A 24,206-nucleotide genomic window follows, 5' to 3' on the forward strand; every position below is an offset into this window, starting at 1 on the left:
GACTCTGAATCCCTGAGCATATCTCTTTTTTTCACCAATTTGTCTAGAGAAAATAGGACCTACCAACCTGCTTACTTGTACTTCTCGTTCTGAAAAAATTGTGGAAAAGTATCAAATATACAATCATCCAGAGCCACATCTCTCACCAATACTTGATCTATTGTGGTGATTTTGGGGGTATTTCTACTGATACCTTATGCCATGGATTAACAGTGCCGTCTTTGCTACTGGAAGCAGAGTCATCAACATTTTTAAGACTAACCAGACTTAACAAATAATTTAGAAAACTCATCCTCACACTTCTCTCCCTCTAGGACCACTCTCAGTACCAAATGTCTTAGGCTGGATTCTCTAGAAAAGCAAAACCAGTGAAGTGTAGAGAGAGAGATTTATCTCAAGGAAATGGCTTACTCAATTTTAGAGGCTGGCAAGTCCCAAGCCCAGCATGGGTCAGGTGTCAGGCTTGAGGCTTCTCCTGATTCACATACAGTGGGGGCTGACCCATCCAAGATCAACAGATCAGATGGTAGGCTGCTGGCTTACAGGCTACGGAGTTTGACAAATCTCGAGACCTGCAGCAATATGAAGGCCACTGACTCAAGTCTCAAGAACCAGAAGTCAGATGATGACGAGTTGAATACAGTATCCAGAGTTAGCAGAAGCAGCGAGTTTTACCAGATGTCCATACATATTGGATGCAGGCCACACCCCTGAGGAAACTCTCCTTACAACTGATTATCTGATCACATCAGATCACATCATGGAGATAGTTAGATTATATCTCAAAAAGGAGGATAGCTACATCATTACATAACTGCAAAGTACATCATTACATAATTGCCAAACTATATCATTATATAACTGCCAAACCACTGAGAATCATGGCCCAGCCAAGTTGATAAAAACCTTAACCATCACTGGTTGTTGTCAGACCCATGGAGTCATAAGATCAGACATATAGCAACACTCCATCATTAAATGACAGTGGTATATACGAGATTGGGCCTGAAGAAGACCTGAAGGCACAATTAAGTTCCATGAGGAAGTGGCCCAAATGCCCACGGGCTCCACTTTTTTTACATTACCTGCCTTCTTCCACTTTGTACCAATATCCTCATGGGGAGCAGTTGACTGATGAAGACAAAACTTGTATGTGGTTTACAGATGATTCTGAGCAATCTTCAGAAACCACTACAATGTGGAGAGTGGCAGCACTACAGCCTCTTTCTGTGACCTCCATGATGGAGAGTGGTGAAGGGAAATCCTCCCAATGGGCAGGACTTCGAGCAGTGCACTTGGTTGTTCACTGTGCTTGGAAGGAGAAATGGCCCGGTGTGATTATGTATGGATTCTTGGGCTGTGGCCAATGATTTGGCTGGACGTCAGGGACTTGGAAGGAACATGGTTGGAAAATTGGAGAAAAGAAGGTGTGGAAAAGAGATATGTGGACAGAATTCTCTGAATGGGCCAAAGAAGTGAAGATATTTGTGTCTCATATGAATGGTCACCAAATACTGACCTCAGAAGAGGAAAATTTTAACAATCAAGTTGATAAGATGATATGCTCTGTGGAAACCAGTCTTTCCCCAGAAACTCCTGTCATTCTCCAGTGGGCCCAAGGACAAAATGGCCATGGTGACAGGTATGGAGGTTATGCTTGGGCTCAGCAACATGAATTTCCTCTTACCAAGGCTGATTTGGCTTCAGCCTTTGCTGAGTGCCCAATTTGCCAGCAGTGGAGACCAATAGTGAGTCCCTGATGTGGCACCATTCCTCAAGGTGATCAGCCAGCAACCTAGTGGCAGGTTGATTACATTGGACTACTTCCATCATGGAAAGGGCAGTGTTTTGTTCTTATTGGAATGAACACTTACGCTAGATACAGATTTGCCTTCCCTGCATGCAATGCTTCTGCCAAAACTACCATTTGTGGACTTACAGAATGCCTTATCCACCATCACGGTATACCACACAGCATTGTCTCCAATCAAGAGACTAACTTCCCAGCTAATGAAGTGCAGCATTGGGCCCATGCTCACAGAATTCACTGGTCTTACCATGTTCCCCATCATCCTGAAGCAGCTGGCTTAATAGAATGATGGAATGGCCTTCTGAAGACACAATTATGGTGCCAACTAAGTGGCAATGCATTACAGGTTGGGGCAATGTTAGCCAGGAGACTGTCTATGCTCTAAACCAGCATCAAATATATGGTGCTGTTTCTCCATAGCCAAGATTCACAGATCCATGCATTAAGGGGTGGAAATGGGATTGACACCATTCTCTATTACCCCTAGTGACCCACTCGTAAAATTTTTGCTTCCTTTCCCCTCAACCCAATGCTCTGTGGGTCTAGAGGTCTTTGTTCCAAAAGGAGAAATGCTCCCACCACATTTTCTTTGCTCCACAGCACTAATTCCTTTGCCCTGAATTTAGGCATGCTACCTGGCCACTTTGGGCCCCTCATGGCTCTGGATCAACAGGAAAAGAAGGGAATTACTCTAATGGCTGGTGTAATTGCTCCTAATTACCAAGGGGAAATTGGATTGCTATTACATAATGGAGGTAAAAAAAAAAAAAAAAAGAGTATGTCTGGAATGCAGGAGATTCTTTAAGACATCTTTCAGTACTATCGTGCCCTATGATTAAAGTTGTTAAAAAACTACAGAAACACAATTCCAACTTGACTACTTATGGCCCAGACCCTTCAGGAATGAAGGTTTGGGTCACCCCACCAGGCAAAGAACCATGACCAGCTGAAGTGCTTGCTGAAGGCAAAGGGAATTTGGAATAGTTGGCAGAAAAAGGCAGTTCTAAATACCAGTTATGACCATGTGACCAGCTGCAGGAACAAGGGCTGTAATTGTTATGAGTATTCTTAACTTGTATGTGTGCATTAAATATTTTTGTTTTAACCCAGGCATAAATCCATCCACCTATGGTCAGCTGATCTTTGACAAAGAACCAAAGTCCATTAAATGGAGAAAAGACTGTCTTTTCAACAAATGGTGCTGGAAAAACTGGATTACCATCTGTAATAAAATGAAAAATGACTCACACCTCACACCATACACAAAAACTAACTAGAAATGGATCAAAGACCTAAATATAAAACATAAAACAATAAAAATTTTGGAAGAAAAATAGGGACAAGGCTAGGGCCCCCTAATACCTGGCATAAATAAAATACAAATCATAACTAACAAACACCAGAAGATAAACTAGATAACTGGAAGCTGCTAAAAATAAAAAACACTTATGCTCATCAAAAGACTTAATCAAATAGAAAAAAGAACCTTCAGACTGGAAAAAAAACATTTTGGCTATGATATATCTGACAAGGGTATAATCTCTAAAATCCATAGGATATTTCAAAAGCTCAATAACAAAAAGACAAATAACCCACGTAAAAAATGGACAAAGGATATGACAGACACTTCACCAAAGAAGGCATTCAGGTAGCTAGCAGACACACTGGGAAATGGTGACGATCTTTAGCCATTAGAGAAATGCAAATCAAACTACAGTGAGATATCATCTCACCCTGACATCACTGACACTAATCAAAAAAAAAAAAAAAAAGGAAAATAACAAATGTTGGAGAGGTTGAAGGGAGATTGGAACTCATACGCACCGCTAGTGAGAATGTAAAATGGTACAACCACTATGGAAAATTATACTGCACTTCCTTAGAAAGCTAGAAATAGAAATACCATACCATCCAGCAATCCCACTCCTAGGAATGTATCTTAAAGAAATAAGAGCTGACATACCAATAGACATACACACACTCATGTTCATTGCGGTATTATACACAATAGCAAAAAGATAGAACCTAAGTACGCATCAACAGATGAATGGATAAACAAATTATGGTACATATATACAACGGAACACTACCAGAATACTACGCAACAATAAAGAACAATGATGAAGCCGAGAAACAGCTCACGTGGATCTGGAGGGCATTATGCTTGGTGAAATAAGTCATTCATGAAAGGACAAATATTGTATGAGACCACTATTATAAAAACTCAAGAAAAAATTTACACACAGAAAAGAACAACTTTTGATGGTTACAAGGGAGGGAAAGGATGGGGAGGGGAAATCACTAACTAGATAGTTGACAAGTGCTTACTTTAGTAAAAGGAAAGACAACACACAATACAGAGGAAGTCAGCACAACTTGACCAAGGCAAAGCCATAGAAGCTTCCTAGACACATCCAAACACCTTGAAGGGAATGAGTTACAGGGACTGAGGGCTGAGAACCATGGACTTGGGGTACATCTATATTAATTGGCATAACAGTTCATAAAGGAAATGTTCTACACCCTATTTTGGTGGGTAGCATCTGGGGTCCTAAAAGCTTGCGAGCAGCCATCTAAAATACATCTTTTAGTCCCATCACATTTGGAGCAAAGGAGAATAAAGAAAGCCAAAGGCACAAGGAAAATATCTGTTCAAAGAACTAACGGACAACATGAACCACAGTCTCCACCAGCCTGATCCCAAAGAACTAGATGGTGCCTAGCTACCACCACCCATCACTCTGAAGGGGATCAAAATACAGCGCTCCTGACAGAGCAGGAGAAAAATGTAGAACAAAATTCAAATTCACAAAAAAAGACCAGACTTACTGGTCTGACAGAGACTGGAAGAACCCCTAAGTCGATGGCCTCCGGACACCCTGCTAACTAAGAGCTGAAGCCACTCCTGAAGTCCACCTTTCAACCAAAGATTAGACAGACCTAGGAAAACAAACAGTAACACACGTGAAGAACAAGATTCTCAGTTCAATCAAGTATACAAGACCAAATTGGCAACACCTGCCCAAAAATGAGAAGGCAGAAAGGGACAGGAAACCTTGTGAGAGTTTGGTGACATATTGCAGGGATTACAATCAATGTCACAAAATAATTCCTGTATAAATCTCTTAATGAAAAACTAATTTGTGCTGTAAACTTTCACCTAAAGCACAATAAAATTTAAAATATATATATTTACTAAAAAGAAAAAAAAAATTTTTTCTTCACTTTTAAAATATAAGACAGAAACAGAGCTAGTGTGTTTTTGGTTGTATGTCTGTTAGCACTATCATGTTAGGCACAAGTATGACTTTGTAACTGTCTTTATTTAGAGATGCTGTATGATGTTAGAAGATGTGTACAGGCACCAAGTTGACATGGGGTGGACTGTGATGGTTAAGGTGTGTGTCACATTGACTGGGCCATGATTCTCAGTGGTTTGGCAGTTATGCAATAACGTAGTTTGGCAGTTTTATATTGATGTAGTTTGGCAGTTATGTAATGATGTAATTTTTCAGTTATATAATGATGTAGTTATCCTCTATTTTGTGATATAATGTAATCGCCTCCATGATGTGACCTGATGTGATCAGCAAATCAGTTGTAAGGGAAGTTTCCACAAGGATGTGATCAACATTCAATGTATATGGTTATCTGGCAAAACTTGCTGGCTTTTCTTGCTCTGGATTCTGCATCCGGCTCATGATTATGTGACCTCTGGTTCTTGGGCCTTGAGCTAGCAGCCTGCCATATTGCCTCTCGATCTTGATTCATCAGTCTTAGCAGCCTGTAAGCCACCAGGCTGCCATTTGACCTGCTGATCTTGAGTTTGTCAGGAAGGCTATGTGAGTCAGGAGAATCCTCCAGCCTGACACCTGACCCAAGGACTTGGGATTTACCAGCCTTATAACCACATTCTCTCTCTCTCTATATATATATGTAAAATATTTGCATGCTAGAGGGCAGGCAACTCATCTGACAAAAATTTAGGTGCCTTCCAACTCAGTGAAATGTCTAGGGGTCCAGAAGTGTGAGGCATGTGCAGATACGACTTTAAATTGAAGGATAAGTTATTACATCTGGCCCCTCCCATAGCTGAAAAGGAATCACAAAGGCTGGTGGGCCTCTTTGGATTTGGGAGACAACTTATCCCTCATTTGGGTATGCTACTCCAGTCTACTTACCAGGTGACTCAAAAAGCTGCTAGTTTTGAGTGGGGCCCAGAACAAGCTCTACAATAGGTTCAGGCTGCAGTGCAAACCCCTCTGCCACTTGGGCCACATGATCTGGGTGTTCCAATGGTGCTTTAAATGTCAGGGGCAGATAGAGATGCCATTTGGAGTCTTTGGCAGGCCCCTATTGGTGAATCACAGTGTAGTCCCTTTGAGATTTTAGAGAAAGCCCTGCCATCCTCTGCAGATAACTACTCTCCTTTTTTTTTTTAAATAATTTTTATTGTGCTTTAAGTGAAAGTTTACAAATCAAGTCAGTCTGTCACATATAATCTTATATACACCTTACTACATACTCCCATTTAATCTCCCCCTAATGAGTCAGCCTGCTCCCTCCTTCCTGTCTCTCCTTTTGTGACCCTTTTTGCCAGTTTCTAACCCTCTCTACCCTCCCATCTCCCCTCCAGACAGGAGATGCCAACACAGTCTCAAGTGTCCACCTGATACAAGTAGCTCACTCTTCATCAGCATCTCTCTCCAACCCATTGTCCAGTCCCTTCCATGTCTGATGAGTTGTCTTCAGGAATGGTTCCTGTCCTGGGCCAACAAGGTTTGGGGACCATGACTGCCCGGATTCTTCTAGTCCCAGTCAGACCACTAAGTCTGGTCTTTTTGTGAGCATTTGGGGTCTGCATCCCACTGTTCTACTGCTCCCTCAGGGGTTCTTTGTTGTGCTCCCTGTCAGGGCAGTCATTGGTTGTGGCTGGGCACCATCTAGTTCTTCTGGACTCAGGATGATGTAAGTCTCTAGTTGAAGTGGCCCTTTCTGTCTCTTGGGCTCATAGTTATCGTGTGACCTTGGTGATCTTCATTCTCCTTTGATCCAGGTGGGTTGAGACCAATTGATGCATCTTAGAAGGCCACTTGATAGCATTTAAGACCCCAGACAGCACACTTCAAAGTGGGGTGAAAAATGTTTTCATAATAGAATTTGTTTTGCCAATTAACATAGAAGTGCCCTTAAGCCATAGTCCCCAAACGCCTGCCCTTGCTCCGCTGACCTTCGAAGCATTCAGTTTATCCTGGAAACTTCTTTGCTTTTGGTCTAGTCCAGTTGAGCTGACCTTCCCTGTATTGAGTACTGTCCTTCCGTTCACCTAAAGCAGATCTTATCTACTAACTAATCAGTAAATAACCCTCTCCCACCCTCCCTTCTTCCCCCCTCCCTCTCATAACCACAAAAGTATGTGTTCTTCTCAGTTTATAGTATTTCTCAAGATCTTATAATAGCGGTCTTATACAATATTTGTCCTTTTGCATCTGACTAATTTCACTCAGCATAATGCCTTCTAGGTTCCTCCATGTTACGAAATGTTTCACAGATTCGTCACTGTTCTTTATTGATGCATAGTATTCCATTGTGGGAATATACCATAATTTTTTTAACCATTCATCTGTTGCTGGACACCTTGGTTGCTTCCAGCTTTTTGCTATTGTAAACAGTGCTGCAATAAACATGGGTGTGCATATATCTGTTCGTGTAAAGGCTCTTATTTCTCTAGGGTATATTCCAAGGAGTGGGATTTCTGAGTTGTATGGTAGTTCTATTTCTAACTGTTTAAGAAAACACCAGGTAGATTTCCAAAGTGGTTGTACCATTTTACATTCCCACCAGCAGTGTATAAGAGTTCCAATCTCTCCACGGCCTTTCCAACACCTATTATTTTGTGTTTTTTGGATTAATGCCAGCCTTGTTGGAGTGAGATGGAATCTCATTGTAGTTTTAATTTGCATTTCTCTAATGGCTAATGATCGAGAGCATTTTCTCATGTATCTGTTAGCTGCCTGAATCTCTTCTTTAGTGAAGTGTGTGTTCATATCCTTTGCCCACTTTTTGATTGGGCTGTTTGTCTTTTTGTGGTTGAGTTTTAACAGAATCATATAGATTTTAGAGATCAGGCGCTGGTCGGAGATGTCATACCTGAAAATTTTTTCCCAACCTGTAGGTGGTCTTTTTACTCTTTTGGTGAAGTCTTAAGATGAGCATAGGTGTTTGATTTTTAGGAGCTCCCAGTTATCTGGTTTCTCTTCGTCATTTTTGGTAATGTTTTGTATTCTGTTTATGCCCTGTATTAGGGCTCCTAGGGTTGTCCCTATTTTTTCTTCCATGATCTTTATCGTTTTAGTCTTTATGTTTAGGTCTTTGATCCACTTGGAGTTAGTTTTTGTGCATGATGTGAGGTATGGGTCCTGTTTCATTTTTTTTGCAAACGGATATCCAGTTAATGCCAGCACCATTTGTTAAAGAGACTATCTTTTCCCCAATTAACTGACACTGGGCCTTTGTCAAATATCAGGTGTTCATATGTGGATGGATTTATATCTGGGTTCTCAATTCTGTTCCATTGGTCTATGTGCCTGCTGTTGTACCAGTACTAGGCTGTTTTGACTACTGTGGCTGTATAACGTGTTCTAAAATCAGGTAGAGTGAGGCTTCCCACTTTCTTCTTTTTCAGTAATGCTTTACTTATCCAGGGCTTCTTTCCCTTCCATATGAAGTTGGTGATTTGTTTCTCCATCACATTAAAAAATGTCATTGGATTTTGGATCGGAAGTGCGTTGTATGTATAGATGGCTTTTGGTAGAATAGACATTTTTACTATGTTAAGTCTTCCTATCCATGAGCAAGGTATGTTTTTCCACTTAAGTAGGTCCTTTTTAGTTTCTTGCAGTAGTGCTTTGTAGTTTTCTTTATATAGGTCTTTTACATCTTTGGTAAGATTTATTCCTAAGTGTTTTATCTTCTTGGGGGCTACTGTGAATGGTATGGATTTGGTGATTTCCTCTTCAATGTTCTTTTTGTTGATGTAGAGGAATCCAAGTGATTTTGGTATGTTTATCTTATAACCTGAGACTCTGCCAAACTCTTAGTTTCAGTAGTTTGCTAGAGGATTCCTTAGGGTTTTCTGTGTATAAGATCATGTCATCTGCAAACAGAGATAATTTTACTTCCTCCTCGCCAATCCGAATGCCCTTTATTTCTTTGTCTAGCCTAATTGCTCTGGCTAGGACCTCTAGCACAATGTTGAATAAGAGCGGTGATAAAGGGCATCCTTGTCTGGTTCCCATTCTCAAGGGAAATGCTTTCAGGCTCTCTCCATTTAGAATGATGTTGGCTGTTGGCTTTGTATTAAAAAAAAAAAAAAAAAGGCTTTGTATAGATGCCCTTTATTATGTTGAGGAATTTTCCTTCAATTCCTATTTTGGTGAGAGTTTTTATCATGAATGGGTGTTGGACTTTGTCAAATGCCTTTTCTGCAACAATTGATAAGATCATGTGGTTTTTGTCTTTTGTTTTTTATTATGTATATGGTGGATTACATTAATGGTTTTTCTAATATTAAACCAGCCTTGCATACCTGGTATAAATCCCACTTGCTCATGATGAATTATTTTTTTGATATGTTGTTGAATTCTATTGGCTCGAATTTTGTTGAGAATTTTTACATCTATGTTCATGAGGGATATAGGTCTGTAATTTTCTTTTTTTGTGGTGTCTTTACCTGGTTTTGGTATCAGGGATATGGTGGCTTCATAGAATGAGATAGGTAGTATTCCACCATTTTCTATGCTTTGAAATACCTTTAGTAGCAGTGGTGTTAACTCTTCTCTAAAAGTTTGGTAGAACTCTGCAGTGAAGCCGTCCGGGCCAGGGCTTTTTTTTATTGGGAATTTTTTGATTACCTTTCCAATCTCTTTTTTTGTTATGGGTCTATTTAGTTGTTCTACTTCTGATTGTGTTAGTTTAGGTACATAGTGTTTTTCATCCATTTCTTCTAGGTTTGCAAATTTGTTAGAGTACAAGTTTTCGTGATAATCTGATATGATCCTTTTAATTTCAGTTGGGTCTATTGTGATATGGCCCATCTCGTTTCTTATTTGGGTTATTTGTTTCCTTTCTCATATCTCTTTAGTCAGTGTGGCCAATGGTTTATCAATTTTGTTAATTTTTTCAAAGAACCAGCTTTTGGCTTTGTTAATTCTTTCAATTGTTTTTCTGTTCTCTAATTCATTTAGTTCAGTTCTTATTTTTATTATTTGTTTTCTTCTGGTGCCTGATGGATTCTTTTGTTGCTCGCTTTCTATTTGTTCACATTGTAGGGACAGTTCTCTGATTTTGGCCCTTTCTTCTTTTTGTATGTGTGCATTTATCAATATAAAGTGGCCTCTGAGCACTGCTTTTGCTGTGTCCCAGAGGTTTTTATAGGAAGTGTTTTCTTTCTTGTTGCATTCTTTGAATTTCTTTATTCCCTCCTTAATGTCTTCTATAACCCAGTCTTTTTTCAGCAGGGTATTGTTCAGTTTCCAAGTATTTGATGTCTTTTCCCTGATTTTTCTGTTATTGATTCCTGCTTTTATGGCCTTGTGATCTGAGAAGATGCTTTGTAATATTTTGATGTTTTGGATTCTGCAAATGTTTGTTTTATGACCTAATATATGATCTATTCTAGAGAATGTTCCATGTGCACTAGAAAAAAAGTATACTTTGCAGCTGTTGGGTGGAGTGTTCTGTATAAGTCAATGAGGTCACGTTGGTTGATTGTAGCAATTAGGTCTTCCATGTCTCTATTGAGCTTCTTACGGGAAGTCATATCCTTCTCCAAAAGTGGTGCGTTAAAGTCTCCTACTATAATTGTGGAGATGTCTATCTCACTTTTCAGTTCTGTTAAAGTTTATTTTACATATCTTGCAGCCCTGTCGTTGGGTGCATAAATATTTAATATGGTTATATCTTCCTGGTAAATTGTCCCTTTAATCATTATGTAGTGTCCTTCTTTATCCTTTGTGGTGGATTTAACTTTAAAGTCTATTTTGTCAGAAATTAATACTGCTACTCCTGCTCTTTTTTGATTGTTGTTTGCTTTATATATTTTTCCCATCCTTTGAGTTTTAGTTTGTTTGAGTCTCTAAGTCTAAGGTGTGTCTCTTGTAGGCAGCATATAGATGGCTCTTGTTTCTTTATCCAGCCTGAAACTCTCTGTCTCTTTATTGGTGCATTTAGTCCGTTTACGTTCAGCGTAATTATAGATAAGTATGTGTTTATGTGTTCAGTGCTGTCATTTTGATGCCTTTTTGTGTGTGTTGTTGACAATTTCATTTTTCCACTTACTTTTTTGTGCTGAGACGTTTTTCTTTGTAAATTGTGTGTTCCTCATTTTCATAGTAGTTTATGTTTGCTGAGTCGTTATGTTTTCCTTGGTTTTTATTTTGAGTTATGGAATTGTTAGACCTCTTTGTGGTTACCTTAATATTTACCCCTATTTTTCTAAGTAAAAACCTAACTTGTATCAACTTATATTGCCTTGTTTTCCTCTCCATATGGCAGTTCTATGCCTCCCGTATTTAGTCCCTCTTTTTGATTATTGTGAACTTTTACATAATGAATTCAATGATTCCCTGTTTTGAGCATTTTTTTCTTTTTAAAATTAATCTTAATTTGTTTTTGTGATTTCCCTATTTGAGTTGATATCAGGATGTTCTGTTCTGTGACCTTGTGTTGTGTTGGTATCTGATATTATTGATTTTCTGACCAATTTCCTTTAGTATTTCTTGTAGCTTTGGTTGGGTTTTTGCAAATTCTCTAAGCTTGTGTTTACCTGTAAATGATTTAATTTCACCTTCATATTTGAGAGAGTTTTGCTGGATATATGATCCTTGTCTGGCAGTTTTTCTCCTTCAGTGCTCTATATATGTCATCCCATTGCTTTCTTGACTCCACGGTTTCTGCTGAGTAGTCTGAACTTATTCTTATTGATTCTCCTTTGTAGGAGACCTTTCTTTTATCCCTGGCTGTTTTTAAATTTTTCTCTTTATCTTTGGTTTTGGCAAGTTTGATGATAATATGTCTTGGTGATTTTCTTTTTGGATCAATCTTATATGGGGTTCGATGAGCATCTTGGATAGATATCCTTTTGTCTTTCATGATGTCAGGGAAGTTTTCTGCCAACAGATCTTCAACTATTCTGTCTGTATTTTCTGTTATCCCTCCCTGTTCTGGAACTCCAATCACATGCAAGTTATTCTTCTTGATAGAGTCCCACATAATTCTTAGGGTTTCTTCATTTTTTTTAATTCTTTTATCTGATTTTTCTTCAGCTATATTGGTGTCAATTGCCTTATCCTCCAACTCCCCCAGTCTGCATTCTAATTGCTCGATTCTGCTCCTCTGACTTCCTATTGAGTTGTCTAATTCTGTAATTTTACTGTTAATCTTTTGGATTTCTGAATGCTGTCTCTCTATGGATTCTTGCAGCTTATTAATTTTTCCACTATGTTCTTGAATAATCCTTTTGATTTCTTCAACTGCTTTATCAGTGTGTTCCTTGGCTTTTTCTGTAGATTGCCTTATTTCATTTCTGAGGTCATCCCTGATGTCTTGAAGCATTCTGTAAATTAGTTTTTTATATTCTGCATCTGGCAATTCCAGGATCGTATCTTCATTTGGGAAAGATTTTGATTCTTTAATTTGGCAAGTTGTAGAAGCAATCATGGTCTGCTTCTTTATGTGTTTTGATATTGAGTGCTGTCTCCGAGCCATCTTTAAGATATTGTAATGATTTATTTTATATTTGCTCACTGAGTCTTATCTTGTTTTGTTTTCTTTCAATATACGTAGATAGGCTACTAGATTGCGCTGTCTTGATTGTTGTAGCCTTTGAATCACTTATGTCCTATTACCAGCTGGTTTGGGCTGTGACCAGATATATAAGCCTAAGAGTCCATTCACTATTCTTCAGTAGAATCTGATTTTGGGTCATCAAGTGTGTGGTGTAGACTGTCACCTATTCACTTAGAGGAGTAATGGTGATAGTTGTGTGCACCAGATTCTAGTAGCAGCAGGGGGTCACACTCCAGAGGGGGCAGGTTGCTGACAGGCTTCCCCCAAGTGCCAGTGAGGTAGATGTGTCTCTATTCCTAAAGCACTTTGGTGGGTGGGCTCTGCATCTGTACCTTAGGCACCCGATGCATGTACCTCTGCAGATTGGTAGGTGTCACTATCCTCAGACCCCTATGGCAGGAGGCTAGGTGGTTTGGGTGGAGCATCAGCCCTCAGTTCCCTGTTGTGGGTCAGTGAGGACTCTGTTTAATAGGTAGAGATATCAGACCTGGGAAACTCGTCTTTCCAGTAATCTGCTAAAACAATTACAGTCAGATCACTATCAGAATTGTCTTTGCATTATAATAGCCACCTTGTTCCCTGTAGGGATGAAAGCCCAAGACTGTGGATTTCATATGCTTGGCTGGAGGTGGTTCTGTACTTTCAGTCCAATTTCAGGAAGTCAAGGAAGGATTTTTGGTCCCTAGGTTTTTTATAGCTGCTTCTCTCAGGCCAGGAGAATGGGTTAGGAAAAGACAAAAAAAAAAAAAAAAACCACAGAGCACTTCACTCTCTGGCCCAGGAAATTCCAATGTTAAAGAAGCTGCCTGGGAAGGGGAGGGGAGGTATCAGATAGATAGGAGAGAGTAGCACCCGGGAATATAGACAAAGTTACTTATCTTGCTTGGTGATGACTGTTTTATCTAAGATTCCCGAGGGGTGTGTAGCCTGTGTGTCCATTGGCTGGGTCAAGATTGCCCCCGAGGGTCAGGCCTGAGTCTTGTGCTTGTGCTGTCTCAGAAGCTGTGGTCAGTTCCTCCACTCCCAGTCCAAAGCCCAGCGCCAAGGTTTTCTGACTGGGATGCTGGCTCCATGCTCCAAAAACAGTCACTGCTTCCCTGTGGTTGCTCGTTCTCTCGTTAGCCACATCAGTGTGCAGCCTGCTTGCACTGGCTGAGTCTCTGTCACTCAGGTCAACTCTTTAGATCTGTGTTTGATGGTCAGAGTTCATAGATTGTCATGTACGTGATCAATTCACTTGTTTTTCTGAGTCTTTGTTGCAAGAGGGATCTGAGGTAGCTTCTACCTAGTCAGCCATCTTGGCCCCGCCTCACTGCTCTCCTTTTGAGAAACAGCTTTTGGCTTGTTACTGGGCCTTAGTAGAGACTGAACGATTAATCACATAGCCCACCAAGTTACCATGTAGCCAGAGATGCCCATCATGAACTAGGTGTTGTCTGACCTCCAGAGCCATAAAGTCAGACTTGCATAGCAGCACTGCATTATTAAAAGGAGGTGCTATATATGAGATCTGGCCTGCAGGCAGTAAGTTGCATGAGGAAGTAGTCCAAATGCCCATGGTCTCCACTCCTGTCACATTACCTTCCCCCTCCCAGTCTTCACCTACGGCCCCATGGGGAGTTCCTTATGATCAGTTGACTGAGAAAGAGAAAACTTGTGCCTGGTTTACAGATGGCTCTGTGAGATATGCAGGCACCACTTGAAAGTCGACTGTGGCAGCACTACAGCCCCTTTTAAGAACTCTCTGAAGTACAGTAGTGAAGGGAAATCCTCCCTGCTAGCAGTGCATCTGGTTGTTCACTTTGCTTAAAAGGAGAAATGGTCACATGTCCTATTGTATACTGATTCATGTGCTGTGGCCAATGGTTTGGCTGGATGTTAAGGGACTTGGAAGGAACATGATTGGAAAATTGTAGACAAGGACGTACTGGGAAGAGATATGTGGATAGATCTCTCTGAATTAGCCAAAGAAGTTAAGATACCTGTGTCTCATGTGAGTTCTTATCAAAGGGCAACCTCGACAGAGGAGGATTTTAACAATCAAGTGGATAGGATGACACGTTCTGTGGAAGCAAGTGATCCTCTTTCCCCAGCCACTCTCATCACTGCCCAATGGGCTCATGAACAGAGTGGCCATGGTAGCAGGGATAGAAATGGACTTCTACTCACCGAGGCCGAACTGGCTATAGACATTGCTGAGTGCCAAATATGCCAGCAGCAGAGACCAACACTGAGTCCCTGACAGGGCATCAGGCCTGGAGGTGATCAACCAGCGACCTGGTGGCAAGTTGATTACATTTTATTGCTTCCATCAGGGGAAGGGCAGAGTTTTGTTCTTACTCAATAGACATTTCCTTTAGATATGGATTTGCCTTCTCTGTATGCAATGCTTCTCCCATAACTACCATCCATGGAGTTACAGAATACCTTATCCACTGTCATGGTATCCCACATAGCATCACTTCAGATCAAGGAACTCATTTCGTGGCAAATGAAAGGTGGCAATAGGCCCATACTCATGGAATTTACTGGTCTTACCATGTTCACCATCATCCTGGAGCAGCTGGTTTAATAGAACAATGGAATGACCTTCTAAAGACACAGTTACAGTGCTAGCTGGGTGGCAATACCTTGCAGGGTTGGGACAGTGGTCTCCAGGAGACTGTCCATGCTCTAAACCAGCTTCAAATATATGGTGCTGTTTCTCCCATAGCCAAGATTCACCGGCCTAGGAATCAAGGGGTAGAAACTAGAATGACCCCACCCGCTAACACCTCTACTGACCCACTCACAAAATTTTTGCTTCCTGTTCCCATGACCCTATGCTCTGTGGGTCTAGAGGCCTTCATTCCAAAAGGAAGAAACTTCCCACCAGGAGACACAACACTGATTCCATTGAACTGGAAGTTAAGAATGCCACCAGGAAACTTTGGGCTAGTCATGCCTTTGGATCAACAGGCAAAGAAGGGAGTTACCACATTGGCTGGTATGATCGATCCTGATTACCAAGGGGAAATTGGATTGATATTACATAATGGAGGTAAAGAAGTGTATGTCTGGAATACAGGAGATCTCTTAGGGCATCTCTTAGTGCTACCATGCCCTGTGATTGAAGTCAGTGGAACACTACAGCTACCCAATTCTGACATGACTGCTAATGGCCCAGACCCTTCAGGAATGAAAGTTTGGGCCACTTCAACAGGCAAAGAACCACGACCAGTTGTGGTGCTTGCTGAGGGCAAAGTGAATACAGAATGGGTAGTAGAAGAAGATAGTTGCAGAAATGAGGACTGTAATTGTCATGAGTATTCCTTCCTTGTATAAGTGCATCAAATATTTTTGATTTCTTCACTTACAATTTATAAGATGTAAGTGCGGCTAGTGTGTTTTCAGCTGTATGTGTGTTAGTTGTACCAAGTTTCTTGCAAATATGACATTATAATTATCTTTATTTAGAAATTGTGTATGGTTTAAGGAGAAGTGTACAGGTACCCAGTTGACAAGAGGTGGACTGTGATGGCTAAGGTTGTGTTTCAACTTGGTTGGGCCATGATTATCAGTGGTTTGGCAGTTATAAAATGAGGTAGTTTGGCAGTATGTAATGATGTAATTTGATAGTTGTGTAATGATGTAGTTACCCTCCATTTTGTTGTATAACGTAATCATCTCCGTGATGTGATCAGCCAATCACTTGTAAGGGAAGTTTTCTTGGTGATGCAGCCTGTATCCAATATATATATGAACTATCTTGCAAAGATCACTGGCTTTTGCTCACTCTATATTCTGCATCCAGCTTTTTTTTTTTAGTTCTTAAGACTTGAGCTAGCAGACTTCCATATTGCCTGGCAATCTTGGAATTCCTTGATCTCCACAGCCTGATCCAGCAGTCTTACCTGCCTATCTTGGATTCCTCAGCCTCTGCAGCCCCTGAGCCAGCAGCCTGCCCTCTGACTTGCCAATCTTGGGTTCATCAGCACCTACAGCTATGTGAGTCAGGAGAAGCTTCCAGCCTGATGACTGATCCATGGACTTGGGACTTGCCAGCCTCTACAACCATGTGAGCCATTTCTTTGAGATAAATCTATATCTATGTATACATATGTGCTTCACAGGTTGTGCTTCTCTGGAGAACTCAGCCTAAGACAGATATATTTACAACAGTGACAAAAAAAATTAGCTGCTGAGGCTGCTTATGTACAACCAAAGACCTCACGGGATTTGGTTCCTCGGTTTGGAGGTTTAGGGTCATGGTTTCATTGGACATCACAGTTAATAGGCCTAATAACATGTTTAGCATTTCTGTTTTATCTCCTAGTTCGTGGTGTAGTGCCTGGGGTCTTAAAAATCTTGGAAGCAGCCTTCCAAGCAACCACAATTGGTCTCTATTCACCTGAAGCAACAGAGGAAGAAGGGAAGTCAGGAATAGGAGGGGAAATGGAATGTGTGGCTTATTGCCTCCATAAACAACTGCCTCCTTTGCCAGGCATCTAGAAGAATTGGATGGTGCTGGGCTACCATTACTAAACATTTTGATCAAAGATTCTTTAGAAGAATCCTGATAAACTGGGGGAAATATAGAACAGAATATCAAATTCTCATGAAATCAGGATTTCCTGGAGCCCTGGAGGCTGGATGAACACCCAAAGCTATTGTTGTTGTTAGGTGCTGTTGAGTCAGCCCCAACCCATAGTGACCCCATATACAACAGGATGAATGCTGCTACCTGGTCCTGTACCATCCTCACAATCGTTGCTTTGTTTGAATCCATGGTTGCAGCCACCTCATCAGTCCATCTCCTTGAGAGTCTTCCTCTTTTTTGCTGACCCTCTACTTTACCAAGCATGATGCCCTTCTCTAGGAACTGGTTTCTCCTGGCTTTCTATCTCCAGCTCTTTGCACATGTCATTATAATACTTTAGTTTGTCTTCTCAAGCTGCCCTTTGAAATCTTCAGTTCTTTTACTTCATGTTTTTGCTTTAGCTGCTCAACGTTCAAGAGCAAATTTCAGAGTCTCTTTTGACATGCATTTTGGTCTTTTCTTTCTTTCCTGTCTTTTTAATGACCTCTTGTTTTCTTCATGAATGATGTCCTTGATGTCATTCCACAACTCGTCTGGTCTTTGGTCATTAGTGTTTAATCCGTCAAATCTATCCTTGAGATGGTCTCTAAATTCAGGTGGGATATACTCGAGGTCATACTTTGGCTTTTGTGGGTTTGTGTTAATTTTCTTCAGTTTCAACTTGAACTTGCATATGAGCAATTGATGATCTGTTCTACAGTCAGCCCCTGGCCTTGTTCTGACTGATGGTATTGAGCTTTTCCATCTTCTCTTTCCACAGAGGTAGTTGATTTGATTGCTGTGTATCCCATCTGGGGTCCATGTCTATAGTCACTGTTTATGTTGGTGAAAAAGGTATTTGCAGTGAAGAAGTGGCTGGTCTTGTAAAATTCTATCATGGGATATCCAGCATTGTTTCTATCACCAAGGCCATATTTTCCAATTACCGATCCTTCTTCTTTGTTTCCAACTTTCACATTCCAATCACCAGTAATTATCAATGCATCTTGGTTGCATGTGTGATCAATTTCAGACTGCAGAAGCTGGTAAAAATCTTCAGTTTGTTCATTTTGGCCTTAGTGGTTGGTGAGTAAATTTGAATAACAGTTGTATTAACTGGTCTTCCTTGTAGGTGTATGGATATTATCCTACCACTGACAGCGTTGTACTTCAGGATAGATCTTGAAATGTTCTTTTTGATGATGAATGCGACACCATCGCTCTTCAAGTTGTCACGCCCGGCATAGTAGACCACATGCTTGTCCAATGCAAAATGACCTGTACCAGCCCACTTCAGCTCACTAATGTCTAGAATATCGAAGTTTATGCATTCCATTTCATTTTTGACCATTTGCAATTTTCCTAGACTCATACTTTGTGCATTCCAGGTTCGAATTATTAATGGATGTTTTAAAAAAACATTTTTTTGCAGTTGTTTTTTTCTAATTTTGAGTTGTGCCACATCAGGAAATGAAGGTCCCAAAAGCTTGACTCCATCCATGTCATTAGTGGAATCTACTTTGAGGAGGCAGCTCTTCTCCAGTCATCTTTTGAGTGCCTCCAAGTTGGGGGGCTCATCCTCCGTCCCTGTATCAGACAATATTCTGCTGCTATTCGTAAGGTTTTCACTGGATAATTGTTTTCAGAAGTAGACTACCAGGTCCTTCTTCTTCATCTGTCTTAGTCTGGAAGCTCAGCTGAAGCCTGTCCACCATGGGTGACCCTGCTAGTATCCAAACATCAGTGGCATAAGCTTCCAGCATCACAGCAACACACAAGCCCCCACAGTAGGACAAACTGACAGACACCTGGGGGTGATGGTATATGCTGAGCACCAGTTATAAGTCACGTAATAAAATACAGTGGAATAGATGGTGAGCAAAAAAGACAGGATTCCTGTCCTGCCTTGCCCTCTTAAGGCTTAGGGTCTAGCGAGGGCACACGGTAGGCTCGGCTGAGAGGAGCTCAAGGTAGAGAAAGTCAAATTGATATTTTTTATAATAGGCGCTTGGCTGCTAACCGAAAGACCGTAGGTTCGAACCCACAAGCTGCTCCACGGGAGAAGTATTCCCTGTAGCCCTTTATTCCGACTCATAGCCACCCTATAGATCAGAGTAGAACTGCCCCGTAGGGTTTCCAAGGCTGTAATCTTTGTGGAAGCAGGATTGCACATATTTCTTCAGGGAATGGCTGGTGGATTCCAATCTCTGACTTTTCCGCTGGCAGTCGAGTGCTTAACCACTGCGCCCGGCTCCTTCAGTAAGGATTAACCATAAACCAAACGCATGGGGGTTGAGTCGGTTCCAACTCATAGCGACCCTGTAGGATAAAGTACGACTGTTTCATAGGGTTTTCAAGCCCTGGCGCTGCAGTGGTTAAGAGCTCAGCTGCTATCCAAAAGGTCAGCATTTAAAATCCACCAGCTGCTCCTTGGAAACCCTATGGGGCAGCTCTATTCTGTCCTATAGGGTCTCTAGGGGTCGGAATTGACTCCACCGCAACGGGTTTGGTTTTGGTTTTGGTTTTGGTCATAGGGTTTCCAAGGCTGTAAATCTTTATGGAAGCAAACTGCCATATCTTTCTCCCGCTGAGTGGCCGGTGGGTCTGAATCGCCCACCTTACTGTTAATAGTCGAGCGCTTTAACCACTGCGCCACCAGAGCTCCTTCCGTAAAGATTAAAAAACAAACTCATTGCCCTAGAGTCGGTTCCGACTGGTCTAGTGGATTTGAACTGCAGACCTTTTGGTTAGCAGTCACAGCACTTAACCACTGTGTCACCAGGGCTCGAATCTAAATCTAGAGGTCAAATTTATCTCCAGAAAACTTTTTTATTTTTCTAACATCAGTACAGAAACGCCAAGTTCTCTGGGAAAACGCTAAGTCCGTCCGGGAAAAGACTGTATATACGGTTGGCACTGCTAATGGCAGGTGGGGATGCAGAGAGACGGATTTGGCGCGGGAGGTGGGGAGGTCGCCACCTCCAGAAAACTTGCTCTTCAAGACTCATCTTCAAAATTGTCTTTATTTATGATTGACTCTGATTTTTTTTTTTTTCTGATTAGTCAGAAATCACTGTGAGTCGGAATCGGCTCAAGGCAGCAGATTTGTTTTTCGATTTTGTGCTCATTCATCCGTGCATTTTATTCAATCCATCAAACAAACAGCTATTTTCTCCCTTTCCTTGAATCATTTTCTCCTCAGAGGTGAGTTTCTTAACGTTGTTAGCATCTTGGGAAATCTAACGAAAGTTAAGCAATCTCCTCCCTAGAAAACCACCACAACACACAAACTTTTGGAAAAACAAAAAGAAAAGCCAAAACTAAACAAACAAACAAAACCCACAGAACTTAAAAAAAAAAACAAAAAAATTCCTCTGATGGTGATGACCCAGGAATAACAGTCCCACGAATTAAGGATTCTTCTCTACGCAGTTTCTTCCTACAGTATCAAAGAAGCGGCAACAACACTGAGCAGAAATTGAGCATTGGCCTACTCGGACCCATCATCCGATTTTCCAGACTGTGTCATTCACCACGAATTAGGAGTCCGGGTTAGCCTGCTCAGCTGCGGTGGAGTCCGATGGGACCGGTTCTGGCTTCTACGTGCCCCGGGGCGCGCTCTCAGGCTGCACGGTGAGCTGGCAGAGGCGCGGGAACCTGGTCCACCCGACGTCTGTGGGTGACAGCAAACTCCGTTTGCCGGTCTCCGCCCGGCCACGCCCACCCCGGCTGCGGTTTAACTCTGGGGGGCCTCCTGACCCGGGACCCAGGAGCCGGAGAAAAAGAGAGTCTCCACCACTCTTGTGAGTCCTGTAAAAGAAGACCCTGGTGGCGTAGTGGTTAAGTACTACGACTGCCAACTAAAAACGTCGGCAGTTTAAATCCTCCGGTCGCTCTTTGGAAACTCTATGGGACGTTCTGTTCTATAGGGCTATGAGTTGGAATTGACGCGACCGCAATGGGTTTGTTTTCTGGTTTTGTGAAACCTAAATCCGTTTTTGTTTTGTTTTGTTTCTTTTCATTCGTAGCTTTTCCACTCCAATTCCTCGTCCACTCGAATGGAGATTAGCCGTCTCCAAGTCTCCCAGAGGTCTCTCAGCCATCGTTTTATCTGAGCCCGCTAGTGAGTTGCTAAACATACAATCTAGAAAAGAAGTGCTGATGTGTTTGCATCGTGACGAGGTGGCCGAGTGGTTAAGGCGATGGACTGCTAATCCATTGTGCTCTGCACGCGTGGGTTCGAATCCCACTCTCGTCGGGTAAGTCTTTTTAGTAAAAAAATTAAAATAAAAAAAAGAAACATTTCCAGAAGTCTCTAGCCAGTGTGCCCAGATGTTCCCTTTGAAACTCTGCTCAGAGCCCTAATTTTAGCGAGAAAGCTATCCTCCTTATTCCACCGTTCGTTCTTAGCTCCTTAATTCCCTAACCTCCTGTTACTATGGTGTACTTGTGATTACCTTTAACAAACTGAAATATTGTTTCCTTTGTGGTATATTTGGTGGTATATTTTCGATATTATCTAATTGGTTTACTTAAAATTAATTTTGGTAGGCTTCCTTCCTGGCGACTGGAGGAAACTTACAAAGGGGAGTAATGGCCCATAAAACAGTAAAGGAGAAGAGAGTCTGGTCGTTTCAATCTCCCTGCCTTTTTTTTTTTTTTTTTTTTTCTTTAAGAAATCATGACTACTGTGAGCAGTAAAATAAAATTCGTAAAAAACATGAGGTCAACAGAAAAACACAATAGGACAGACATACCAGGGTAGAAATTCAATTACTTAGACTCTCAAAAACAAATTGACGAGAAGTGAAGAAACTTACAGCATTGAAGAGATGGACACAGAAGTTTAAAAAAGAATTGTTAAGAAATGTGAAGGTTAATTAGTTTCATGTGACAACCACACAAACCAAAAAATTTACTCTTGTATGCTCAGATGCTCTTTTCCAGGTCTTGGCTATATTTATACATTCTTCACATGCCCTCATAACATTAGCACAAAAATTAAATTTCACCTTTTCCAAGTAACAGTACATCATAATATTTTTCTTTTAAACTCAGTCTTCATGAGCACCTTGATAGCTGCATAATAGTCAAAGGAGTTGGTATACTGTAATACACTTTAGCCATTTTTCTGTTTTAGAGATTTATTTTCTTTGAGGAGAATTAATTGTTCAAAGGATTGTTGCAGAAATGGGTCAAAGGTTTTTAACATTTTATGGCTATTATTAATAATTAGCCCATCTGTTTCAATATCTGTTCCTTCTCTTTACAAAGAAGTCATGAATACATGAGGGACACAGTTTCCCCACAGTCACTTGGCAAGCTGGAGTTATGATTATTTACGTATTTTGTATTCCTATAAGATAGAATATATGTTATATATTCATATGTTTTAGACATATCCAGTAGATAGAGTAGTAGGGATTTTTCCAAATTTTGTTTTCTAATTATATTTTCATCTGCTATAAACCTATCAGTCCTTAGAATTATTCACTGCAACTATTTTCCTATTATTTTTAAGTAGATTAAAAAAATCAGAAATTTTTTAATACACTGAAAATTAGGGAAATTAATATAAAAATGGCCCTGTACCATCTCAGAGCTTCCATTTCTATTACTTTTTACAAAATAATGTTTTTTTTTAATTTTTAAACTTTTCATTGTGAAACTTATCACACATGCAAAAATACGTATAAAACATACAATGGCCTATAAAACAGAAAAGGAGAGAGCCTGGTCATTCCAATCTAGCCATTCTAATACTTAAGTAGTTACAAAGCAGGCACCTGAATAATTTTGATAGATCAAGAAGTAGAACATGGCACGCATCTGATAAGGGACTCTTGTGTCCCCCACTATCCCTTCCCCTCCCCAAAGGTAATCAGCAGCCTGACTTCTACTTTCATCACTTCCTTGCTTTTTCTTTATTATTTTTGCACTCTGTTTACCTAGACCCGAACTCTGTATACATCATATAACACATATTTATTTTTTACTTTTCATTATTAATGTATCTATAAGGTTCATTTTTTTTGGTATTGCTATATTGCTATAGTTTATTTCCATTTTTGTATATTTCATAGTATAAATATACCACAATTATTTGTCATTTATATTAGTTCTCTATTGATGCATAACAAATTACCCCAAAACCTAGTTGCTTAAAACATTTATTATCTTCCAATTTCTGTGGGTCAGGATTCCGAGCGGGGCTTTGGTGGGTCCTCTGGCTCAGGGTCTCTCACAGGCTGCAACTAAGATGTTAGCAGAGGCTTCAGTTATCTCAAGGCTAGACTGGGAAAGGATCAGGTTCCAAACTAACTGACATGGTTGTTGGGGAATTCATTTCCCCAGACAGTTGGACTCAAGACCTGTGTCCTCATCGACTGTTGTTTGGAGGCCACTCCAGTTCTTTGCCATGTGGAGCTCTCCACAAGACTGTCCATATGGTGGCTTGCTTCATCAGAGCAAGCAAGGAAGAAAGCTAGAAAGAATGTAAGACAAAAGTCACTGTCTTTTATAACTTAATTTGAAAGTAACATTCCATCACTTTTGCTGTACTATAGTCATGGAAAGTGATTTACTGAGTCTAGCTCACGCTCACAAGGATGGGATTACACAAAGACATGAATAATTGGAGATCAGAATCATTGGGGCCCACCTTAGACGATGCCTACCACATCTCTTACAATGTTGATGAATATGTGTTTCCCTTTTTCACTATTATGAATTATACTCCTAGACCATTCTTGTTTCTGATGTATACTTGTCTTAGTCTAGTGCTACTATAATAAAAATGCCACACACGAATGGCTTTAACGAAGAGAAATTTATTCTTTCACAGTCTAGGAGGCTAGAAGTCCAAATTTAAGGTGCCAACTATAGGGGAAGGCTTTCTTTGTCAGCTCTGGGGGAAGGTCCTTGTCATCAATCTTACCTGGTTGAGGAGCTGCTCAGCACAAGGACCCCAGGTCCAAAGGATGTGCTATT

General features: G+C 40.8%; 1 protein-coding gene and 1 non-coding gene across 3 annotated transcripts in view; one reads left to right on the forward strand and one right to left on the reverse strand.

Moving 5' to 3' along the window:
• Positions 1-9,257: 9,257 nt before the first annotated feature.
• The window catches only part of LOC100674008 (histone H2B type 1-J), a 31,458-nt gene continuing 16,509 nt past the window's right edge, over positions 9,258-24,206 (reverse strand). The window contains exon 2 of one of the 2 annotated variants that reach the window (XM_064282049.1): positions 9,258-23,700. In XM_064282049.1, the coding sequence (XP_064138119.1) occupies positions 11,660-12,577 (918 nt within the window). In that variant the 5' untranslated portion in view covers positions 12,578-23,700 and the 3' untranslated portion in view covers positions 9,258-11,659. The remainder of the gene's footprint in view (positions 23,701-24,206) is intronic. The other variant, XM_023541422.2, reaches the window with a different exon arrangement.
• On the forward strand, positions 21,393-21,474 carry TRNAS-GCU (transfer RNA serine (anticodon GCU)). The gene has a single exon. It is a non-coding gene; the product is annotated as a tRNA-Ser (tRNA).

This window comes from Loxodonta africana, chromosome 1 (genome assembly GCF_030014295.1).
Source record: "Loxodonta africana isolate mLoxAfr1 chromosome 1, mLoxAfr1.hap2, whole genome shotgun sequence".
Lineage (NCBI taxonomy): Eukaryota > Metazoa > Chordata > Mammalia > Proboscidea > Elephantidae > Loxodonta > Loxodonta africana.